The sequence below is a fragment of the Camelina sativa genome, chromosome 8 (assembly GCF_000633955.1).
Source record: "Camelina sativa cultivar DH55 chromosome 8, Cs, whole genome shotgun sequence".
In the NCBI taxonomy this organism is placed as follows: domain Eukaryota; kingdom Viridiplantae; phylum Streptophyta; class Magnoliopsida; order Brassicales; family Brassicaceae; genus Camelina; species Camelina sativa.
Window position 1 is genome coordinate 1,080,605 of NC_025692.1, and position 10,467 is coordinate 1,091,071.

A 10,467-nucleotide genomic window follows, 5' to 3' on the forward strand; every position below is an offset into this window, starting at 1 on the left:
ACAAGAAGTGGCATCTTCCCTTGTGAAAGAGAATTGGATGTAATCCCATACACATCGTAAAAACCATCCCTGACTTTCTGATCATAGTTAATAACCTTATGTCCCTACATGAAAATCAAACAAGCGCACGATCAGCTAAAGTCTCATAATCAAGCCTGAAACGATCAACATTGAATAAACCTCGGTAACTCCAACCCCAAAAATGGAAAGTTTTTACAATTAGGACTCAAAAAAAATACTCAAATCCAAGAGAACAGTGCAAGCAGTAGCAGTAATCAATTACAGCAAGATCCTAAATTCCTCTAAACCCTGGCTGGCTAATCGAATGATCAGACTCCCTAAAACCCCTCCAAACCCCATAAGAATTTAGAGAAATTGAACCAAAGCAAGAGTGAAGAATCTAAGTACCCAATAGCGGAGGGAGAGAAAGTCAACGACAGAATCAGCGTCGGTGACGGGAGGAGCAGAAACACCAAGGCTAATACGCTTAGCGGCATCAAGCTGAGCAGTATCAGCATTCTCACGCGGATCAGGATCAGAGACGCTGATCGCCATAGCTAACTGGACTTGATACTCCTCCTCCATCAAATTGAAATCGACGCCGTCAACAGCAGCCAGATCACGGCCAACGGGCTCCAATGTTTCCAGCCTCGGCATTGCCGCGGAGGCCGCGTTGCCAAAACCGGTGGAGGAAGAGACGGAGGAAGTAGAGACTGGGCTAGGGCTAGTACTAGGAATAGGGCTAGGATCGATCATGGGTCTAGTGGAATCGTCTAACCTACTATGATGGTCAGCAAATCCTCCGCCGCTGCCGCCTCCGACGCCACTACTTCCGCCGATGTGTAGCTTCCGTAGAAGATGCTTCATCTTCGACATCGATCGTCAACGACGAACTGATCTTACTTTCTCTCTCTAAAAATCTCCGGTTTATCTCTTTCTCTCTCTACAAAAAAAACGAAGCTTCCTTTCGCTAATTTTTTTTTTTTTTTGTTCTTTTAAAAAAAATTGTGAAATGATAATAAAATATTGGCACAAAACAAAGAGAAAAAAAATAAATAAATGCGTCGTTCGTTCGTAAACAAACAAAACAAATAGTTCCATTCCACAGATTTTAATTAAACAAATGGAGATAAATAGGAGCCTAACCTGCGCCGACATCTTCGAAAGGTAGATTCGATTAAAATGCGCACTCTTCTTCTTCCTCAAGCTTCCTCCTCCACTAGTGGTTAAGTAAGAATTAGCTTTGACTATTTTTTTCACTCGGCAACATTTTTTTGTATTAAAATAATCAAATCACAGTTATCTGACGTGGCTAAACATATTTTCAGTAATATTATCCGTTCGTCCAACAATAATCAGAAAGATATATGTGAAATTAAAAACATTATTAGACGCGACGCTAGGTGCCTAGAAAATAAGTTTTTTTTTTTTGTTTAAAATTTAAATAAGATTAATGGCTTTTCTTCACAAATGATGTTCTTGGATTTTGTGAGAAAATTGATATTATTGGATCATGAACTATATTGTATAGTCACTATTCTAGTGCTGTTTGATTGGAAATTTTCTTGAATGGTTTGCAGCTTTTTGTTGGATTTGTTGAAACAATCAAACAATAACCTTTTTTTTGATGTTTAGGGATTAGTAATGGGTAGACAAATTACCTAACAATAATCTCGTGTCAGCTCAGTACCTAGCATAAGCCATTGTTTACGTCTTGGCTTACGCATCCCAGAATGGGAAATCATTGACAACATCACACCAAAATCTAAATAATCGACACCACTGTATTGAGATTTTGATCTTATTATTAGACCCTTGGCCTTGAACTCTATTGCAAAGGTAAATAAATCTATGTGTACGAGAGTAGTAAATAAACCAGGGAAAATAAAAAATTACAGTTATTGTGCATTAAACTGTTTACAGGCTATCCTGTCTTCTCCGTATACCAAGTTCTTACTTTTAAACTAATATGAAAACAACATTGATATACTTTTATATATATATCTCCAACATCTGATCGATTCCTCCAAGCCTTGTTAAACCAAACACTTCACCAAAGCATCTTCGTAAAGAGAGACTTTCTTCTTTTTGTTACCGAACATGAAATTTGTAACTCACATGCAGCTCTTATGCCAGATTCTGCCTTTAAAGCTTTCGGCGAAAGATTTTACCTTTCGAAAGGATCTCCTGCCTCAGCAGGATACTCAGGTGCAGCTACAGCTGCATCAATCTTTTCCCTCAGATTGAATTTCTTGGCGATCATCGGCCTTACATCTTCAACTCCAATTAAGCTTTCAAGAAATGGGAGCAAGTGAAGGAGTTCTTTATCTGACGGGTCATTAAACCAGCTCTCTATTGGCACCCCATTCTCCACTTGGAACCCAAATGCCTACACCATTGCGAAAAAACAACAACTCAAGACAAGATTCATCATACAAGATTATGCAACAGCCTTAAAAGATAGAAGAACTAAGATTATTCTTAATGGCGGTTGTAGGTACAGTCTAGAATACACTTCGTTCCCACACAACTTCATAGATCTAGATAGCTTTTTTTGCAAACTAGCTAATACTAAATTCGCTCATAGCATCTTTCATAGCTATTATAGTCATCCTATACTGAAAAAATGTATCCTACAATTATCACTGATAAAGTCATCTACCGATCAGCTTTGCTTCAATTGGCTAAGCAAAGTTGTATACTCATTGTGTAGAGAGATAGATACCTGTGGCGAGTTGTCGACGATGATAACACGAGATAAATCACGCCCAAGGACAGACAAATCTTTAAGGTAGTTACCGTCAAAGAAAACACAGGAGTCACGGTACACTCTATGGCGAAGAACTTTCTCTTAGGGTCAATCACGTTTAGAAGTTGCTCCGCATAAATACTTTGGCTAGCTGTAAAAATGACGATCTCAAAAAGACGGGACACTCTCTCCATAAACTCTTGGAGGTGAGGGCGGCACCGCACATACACCATATGCTCTTCTTCATTAAAATTAACCGGGAATGTGAAATCCACCTCATCACATGGTTCTAGACTCGAATGCACAAGAGTTTCTGCGAATATAAAACATATATGTTATAGCAATAACAGAAATAAACAAAACAAACTCTTTCTGGTGAGAAACAAATAAAACGTTACAGCCTTAATCTTCTAGCCACATGTCGTCTGTGGTTAAATCACATCAACATACAATACTGGTGAAAGACAAATATTTTTGTTCGATTAAAACAAAAGCTGAAAGGTAGCCTTACCATCAAGGTCTAGGACTAGAGAAATAGGAGGGCAGCTTCGGGTTTGTTTAGGAAGCAAGACCGGCCTAAAAGTTGGGACAACAGAAGACAAGTTGGGCAAGTTCTTGATAAAGAGATAAGGATCAAACTCGTCAAGTTCCTCATCCTCTTCATCCTCCATGGATACAGAGGTTATAAGAGAATCTTGGCCACGCTCATCAAGACATTCCAGCTTAGAGCTCTTCATTGCTAGATAAATAGCAGAAACCGAATCCAAGTTACAATTTGAATCTACGGTACTTGTATCTAGAGCAAGCAATCGATCATAAGGGTTCTGTGCATCCAAATCCGGAGAAGGAGAAGTAGAGTCATCGTCTTCCATTATAAAACCCTATAAACATCAACTTTGTAACTGAGTGAGAATAAGTCAGAGTACGTCAGCAGAACTCACAGCCTAATGCAATTACTCTACAATTTAAATCATTCTCATACCCAACACACAATGCTCAAGACAAGAACTATCTACAAGTATAAGGTAGACTTCACCTCAGGAAACAAGAGAACGGATGAATCTCATATATATTCCAAAAGAATCAAATCAATGATAAAGTTTTGAAATTTACCTTCTAGGAGCTCTCTTCACCTCCAGTATCTACCGAATAAACCGAGACACCAAGAGATTACTCAGATCTCGAGTCCTTCAAATTGCAAAAGCTAGCTCAACACACAAGGATAGTTTGTACTCTGTAGAAAGGGGAAAAAAGGATAGATCTTTGAATTAGAAAAGGAGCAAAGCCCTAGATCAGGAACCAAACAAAAGAAAGCACAGAGATTTAAAATTATTTGAAAAGATGAAAAAAATGGAGCCAAAAAAGAAACAAAAAATTCGAAAACTTTCATGGCGGAAAGTGACAGAAATCAATATTTTAACAAAATAGAACCGAACCGGAACTGATAAAAGAGATAACCCCCCACGAATTCAATCGATTTCAGATAAAAAAAATTTCAATTTTGATATGTCTAGGGCTATTTTTAATACCGAAAAAAAAAGGGAAATAAAAAAAGACAGCTTTATATTCTCTTAGGCAAAAAAAAAAAAAAAGCTTTGACTCGAAAAGACGATATCTTTCTCCGCAAATTTTTCTCTGCAACGACGAAACAAAGAGAACTTTCGAACCCAGATTATTATCTTCAGTTAACACAGAAACAGAGAAAGGAAAGGAGGTTTACAAAAAAGAAACCCTAGAGAGGGAAAATTCGCCGGAAAAAAGTACCTCCGATCAAAAAGCGTACTGCCGTCTTCTCTCTCTCTCTCTCTCTCTCTCTCTCTTGGAAATAAAATAATTTTTGCTCGAAATGAAAACGAGAGACGACACTCTTACATAAGCTTATGAAAATATTTCATTTAAATGCCCCTCATACTTTATACTTATTTCATTTGCACCTCAATAGTTTTAATTTTGTAAAACAAAGCCCATGAGTAAACCGGGAAATGATGACGTCACCGCCGGTTAGAGGATACGGATTTCTGTTTAGTCTCCTATTCCTAATATATAGGATGATCTATAGTATTTGATTGGTTCTAGTTGGATAACTGTAGTAGAATATTCAGTTTGGGGTCATGATTAGGCAGATTTATACTTACTACCAAACACATAAAGTTATTGAATGACGACGAGACGAGACGACGTGTGTTGTTAAGGTTATCCAAGTCCAGATGTTTTTTTTGTTTTTGTTTAATCCGTACAAAACTTTACTACGATAAACTTGAATAGTGAAAAAAAGTCAAAACGGAAAAAGAAATTTTTTAAAAAGGCAAATGAAAAAAATGTTCCCATTCTTCTGGTCTCTTGTGTTGCTTTGGTTGATTTAATTACAAGTGAAGCAAGATGATTCTGATGACAAAAGGAAAGAGACACAGACTAGCAAAGATTCATCAATGTTTTGGTTTCTCTCTGTAGTTAATAGTTAATACTAATTAGAAACATAACATTTCAAGGTACTTGCGTATAGTTTGGTTTCATCTTCTTCTTCTTATTATATACTCTTTTGTTTTCTGGAATACTTTTTGTAGCATTAAGAGCATTTCACACAAACAAGCACATTTTAGAAACTTAAAAGGGTTAGATTGCGAAAAGAATAAAGAACATGAAACGGCGACGTTTGATGGTCCTGGTCAAGAGCGACAACATAAAAGAAATGGGATCGTCGTCGTCGTCGTACCCGTCAGCCTCAACCAAAGTAAAAAAAGACAGATTCCGCCGCACGTTGTTCTAAATCGAAACATTTGTACAAACAGCGACTCGCAATAAATCCATCTTCGCCATTCTTTTTTTCTTAACCTTGCTTCTATGTAATACTACTGATTAAGCCATATCAGAAAACTAAACTACAAAAAAAAAAAAAAAAAAAAAGGCGNAAAGGCGTCACCTTTATACAATTCAATAGAGGGAGAGAGGATTAAAAATGGTGTGGTTGACGGATCAACAGATCGGGAGATGGAAAAGGAAACGAATTTTGGTTATTGGATCGTTTCTGTGTTGGTTAATCATCATGTTCATCACTCCCAAAGTTCCTCTTCGTCACCATCTCTTCGCTGATAAACGCAATTTCATGGGTATCATCAATCATCTTATCACTCTGTTCTCTCTCTCTCTCTATTTGTGTGTGCATGTGTATAATAATAATAATAATAATGAGAGACAGGTGTGTGTTTTGATGTTGTTGTGAACAGGAGTGCCTAACACATTGAATGTGATAACCAACTTTCCCTTTCTTATTATTGGGGTTCTTGGTTTTGTTCTTTGCCTTGGTGGAAGCTTCTTCAATATAAGGTTTGTTATTAGTTATTACTCTCTCTTCTCTTTTTTACATTTTTTTTGTTTTTGGTTTTAATTATTGTTTAACTTCTTGATTTGTTGTAATGTTAGTTTCAAAGGTGAGATCTGGGGATGGACATTGTTCTACGCTGGCATTGCAAGCTTCGCCTTTGGTTCTGCTTTTTATCATCTCAAACCTGATGACAGCAGAATCGTCTGGGACACTTTACCTGTTCGTTTTTTCTCACCCACCAATTTCACCTTTACTTTTTCCTGGGAACTATCTTATAGCTATATATGGAAAGAAAGCTTAGATGAGTCTTTATGTTTGCACTTAGTTATGGAAAGAAAGCTTAAATGAGTCTTTATGTTTGCACTTAGTTGCCTTCTGAACAAAACTTGTAAAGAATCTGTCTATATCTGATGGTGTTGAGGCTGTGTGGAGGTTTTGGGTGTAGAGTTTACCGAATTGAAATGCTTATGAGTTATGAATAGCTGTTTCTTGATTAATGACGGTAAATTGCAGATATTGATTGCGTATTCGTCGCTTTTCTCTAGTTTTTTGGTTGAGAGAGCGGGGGAGACAGTGGGACTAAGTTGCCTCGTCTTGCTTCTATTCACATCATTTCTCAGCGTTGCTTACGCCAGGTAAACATTCAACCCGCAAATCATTACCTACCTACCTCCTCTGTTATATATGTTTTCAGTGATGGTTTTATAGTCAGGTTCGGATTGAAATTATATGTGTCTTAGTTGATGGCAGAGTGTTTAATGATCTCCGGTTATGCATGACGTTCCAGTTGATTCCATGTCTGGTGATTCCCGTCATGACAGTTTTGTTACCTCCCAAGTATACTCACTCTAGATTCTGGCTCTGGGCAACAGGTTTTTTAAATACTCAAAAACCACATTTACGGTTTTCTTGTTGGATTTTGCTGCTCTCTTTTAATTTCTTGATGATTATGATAAATGCAGCGGCTTACGCTATTGCCAAGATTGAAGGACTTGCAGACAACAAAATATACAATGCAAATCGATATATCATCAGTGGGCATTCACTGGAGCATTTGTGTTCAGCTGTGGCTACGCTTTTACTTACCATCATGCTTTTGTATAGAAGCATTCGGTTTCATAGGTAACCTTTTTCTACCGGCTTTCTCTTTCATCTTTGAGTTACTTGTAAGTTGTAACCTGAGGATTTTTTTTTCATTCTTCTTTTGTGTGATGAAACCAAAACAGATTAGGTGATCTCAAAGGCCATCCTTGACATCCATTACTGACTCAAGAGGTTTTTTTTTGGTTTTCGGATGCTTCTGTATACTTTGTATTAAAGATTTTGTTGGGTTATTAAGTAGCTTTTTTGACCCATGATCCCACTGAAAACATCGTTGGTTCGGTGTAATCTTTATTCCTGGTTTTGAAATAGCTTTATTGAGTTTCTCAAGTCTTTTTTTGTTTGGACAATGAACAACTTTGGACTTGTAGTAACTAAGAAGAAACCAAAAGAATAATCATAACCCACAAATTCACCTTTTATTTTTTGGTCTTGACTTCTGACCTCTTTCTTATTCATATTTTTATCACTCACTTCATTGAGGACTTTATATTAAAGCACAGAATGTGAAAATCTAAAACAGAAATAGCATTGTGGTTCTGATTCCGAATAATCATACAATTCAACTAAATAACAACAATGATGAGTAAATCTCAAGAGTTCAAAGACCTTCAAAGAAACGCAAATGGTCATCGAATGTCTCAGCATGCCTTATCTTAGTGATGGACCCATCTTCTTCAACCTGCGAAAACAAAGAACACAAAATTGAAGAAAGTAAGTTGAAATTCATGACAATTACTCTCTGGATCTTGATTCTCCTGTGATTTCCCCCATTAAACAAGAGCAAGAAAATGTGTTGGTACCCAGTATTCCGGAGGACGCATCTTGAGATTGTAAGTGGAAGCCATGCTCATACAGTATGCACCAGCGTCATGAACCACCAGACCAGCTCCCTGTTATGAATACAATAAACTCATTAAAAATTCCACGTTACTTGAGCTGTGAGCTGCCAAACAGAATCAGATCCTCATCATACCTGTGGAGGAGTGGGAAGCTCTCTGTCTTTGCCCAAGAAATCAGCAGATTCACAGACAGGACCCACTACGTCGAATTTGGTAACCTCTGCTTCAGGCGGTGGAGGAGAGACCAACTCAATGTGCTTTTTGCATTAAGAAACAAGAACAAGAGGATGTTTAGCTTAACTCCAAGGGAGTAAAAATCTGCAGATGCTGCTGTGAGTAGCATATTTGTTTTTACCTGATAAGCATCATAAAGACTGGGACGGATAAGCTCAGCCATACTTCCATCAATCACTATGAAGTTTTTAGTTCCATTTGTCTTCACACCAGTTACATGGTTGACGAAACAGCAAGTGTTTGCAATCAGCGATCTCCCTGGCTCGATTACTAAATGCAGGTCTCGTGAAAGAACAAGCTCTCTTACCTGAAACAGATCAAAGATTGTAAAGATTCTACCAAACCCAGTACTTTTGAGATCAGTTGATGAAAGAGATTTTGAGATGTTGTTCTTACAGTGTTAATGAGATCCATGGGTTTCGGAAGGACAGCACCGGCGTGATAATAATCTATCCCTAAACCACCACCAATGTTCAAGTAACTAACTTCAAAGCCTTGACGCCGCATTTCATCAATGTATTCCACCATGAGAACCGCAGCATCTCTGAATATATCCACCTGGAATCAACAAAAAAATATACACATTCGTAGAGCTCAAGATTCAATATATAATAGATGGAGCAAAAGCAAACATGGAAAACATGAACAGAGAGCAATCCATATTCATCTGATTACATCAAAACACAACTTAAGTAACTAATTGGAGCTACCTTTGTAATGGTAGAGCCTAGATGGCAATGAGCTCCAACAAGCTGAAGCTCTTTGGGATGTGCTTTCACCTCATCCAGAAACCATTGAAGCTTCTCGTTCCTGATACCAAACTTTGAGTTCTTGTTCCCAGTAGCTACATATGGGTGCACCTGAAAAATGTAACAAACAGAAAAGCACTCACTCATATCCACGCTGTGCAGACCAATGACATGATGATAAAATAATAAAAAGGATAAATGAAACCATACCTGAGGATCGACATCAGGATTGATACGAAGCAGTACATTGACTAGCTTACCAGAAATTCTTGAAGCTTCCACAATGTTATTCAAGTCAAACTCACTATCGACATTCACAAAAACACCTTCTTGAGCAGCTAGAACTAGATCTTCCAACGACTTGCCATTTCCATTGAAAATACACCTATTCATTATATACAACAAAGACATAATCACAACACCATTCTACCAAATCATACCATTCATATCAATATCCTCCTCACATTCTGATTCCATCAACAGGTCAAACACTATTCCAACTTTATTATAGGGATGAACTTTACTTAAAGAATCATACTTTGTGGGATTGAACCCAGCACGGAGAGCAAGCCTGAGCTCATTCCCACTGACCAGCACAGCACCACATCCCAAACTCCTAAGATGCTCCAAAATCTTGAGATTGTTATTAGCTTTAATAGCGTAACCAATCACGGAATGCACTCCTTTCAACGCTTCTTTATACGCCTCGACGTTCCTAGTGATCTGAGGTTTGCTGTATAAGTAAAAAGGTCTTCTCTCAACTGACTCCATGATATCCTCAACCTTAGTTCCTTCGCAATAGAGAAACCCATCTGACGATTTCTTGAAACAGTGATCGAACGACGACGGCGCTGAAGCTTCCTTCGTGAGGGTTTTGGATGAGTTTTGGGAAACGGCGGCGGCTCTCACGGAGAGGCGTTTGAGTGGCTTCAAAGTGGATTTAAGAGACAGAATTGGGAGTCTGGAGAGTGGTGAGGTTTGATTCAATTGGTATTGGTTTAGGGTTCCACGGAGAGATGAAGGTTGGGAGAGAAGCTGAGTTGCTGCCGCCATAGCTCGATGATTTTGTGAGTTGTGTGAAAGTGGGCGACTGAGTAAGTTACAGTAAGGGTTTCGAAAAAGAGTCAACATTACACGTGGCAACGGGTAGCTTTGGTCAGGTCCGGTTTTGGATATTATCCGGTATAATAAACTAACCAAAGTAAAAGGTCCGGTGATAACCGGCAGTGTGTAACAAATAAATTCGGATTGTTTACAAATGAAGAAAGGTGAATAGCGAATTAGCGACTGTTTAAATTTAATTTACTAGTAAATTTTGTATATTAATCATTTTGTCTCATATCATATGTGTCATCTGTAAGACTGTAAACTCATCTTCAATGGTTCATACTGTAAACTGTACTTTTTATAGTTTCGTTGAAGGGAAAGGTGATTGTCTTTTTTTTTTTTTTTTTTTTTTTTTTTTTTTTT

The 10,467-nt window shown here is 37.8% G+C and overlaps 3 protein-coding genes and 1 pseudogene across 4 annotated transcripts in view; 1 reads left to right on the top strand and 3 right to left on the bottom strand.

Annotated features, from left to right (window-relative positions):
* Positions 1 to 975, bottom strand: part of LOC104705452 (serine/threonine-protein kinase EDR1) — a 4,849-nt gene extending 3,874 nt beyond the window's left edge. Inside the window, exons 1-2 of one of the 2 annotated variants that reach the window (XM_019228235.1) lie at positions 409 to 975; positions 15 to 104 (exon numbers count right to left, since the gene is read on the bottom strand). In XM_019228235.1, the coding sequence (XP_019083780.1) occupies positions 15 to 104; positions 409 to 876 (558 nt within the window). In that variant the 5' untranslated portion in view covers positions 877 to 975. The remainder of the gene's footprint in view (positions 1 to 14; positions 105 to 408) is intronic. The other variant, XM_010421465.2, reaches the window with a different exon arrangement.
* LOC104705453 lies at positions 1,849 to 4,559 on the bottom strand (annotated as a pseudogene).
* LOC104705454 lies at positions 5,300 to 7,597 on the top strand. The gene is made up of 7 exons (XM_010421466.2): positions 5,300 to 5,856; positions 5,974 to 6,073; positions 6,170 to 6,290; positions 6,585 to 6,706; positions 6,822 to 6,943; positions 7,034 to 7,193; positions 7,298 to 7,597. The coding sequence occupies exons 1-7, from the start codon at positions 5,706 to 5,708 to the stop codon at positions 7,323 to 7,325; spliced, it is 804 nt and encodes a 267-aa protein (XP_010419768.1). The 5' UTR covers positions 5,300 to 5,705; the 3' UTR covers positions 7,326 to 7,597.
* Positions 7,647 to 10,093, bottom strand: LOC104705455 (diaminopimelate decarboxylase 2, chloroplastic). Its single transcript, XM_010421467.2, has 8 exons — positions 9,536 to 10,093; positions 9,208 to 9,382; positions 8,959 to 9,108; positions 8,645 to 8,806; positions 8,370 to 8,555; positions 8,149 to 8,271; positions 7,976 to 8,065; positions 7,647 to 7,854 (listed from the first exon to the last, which is right to left on the bottom strand). The coding sequence occupies exons 1-8, from the start codon at positions 10,048 to 10,050 to the stop codon at positions 7,774 to 7,776; spliced, it is 1,482 nt and encodes a 493-aa protein (XP_010419769.1). The 5' UTR covers positions 10,051 to 10,093; the 3' UTR covers positions 7,647 to 7,773.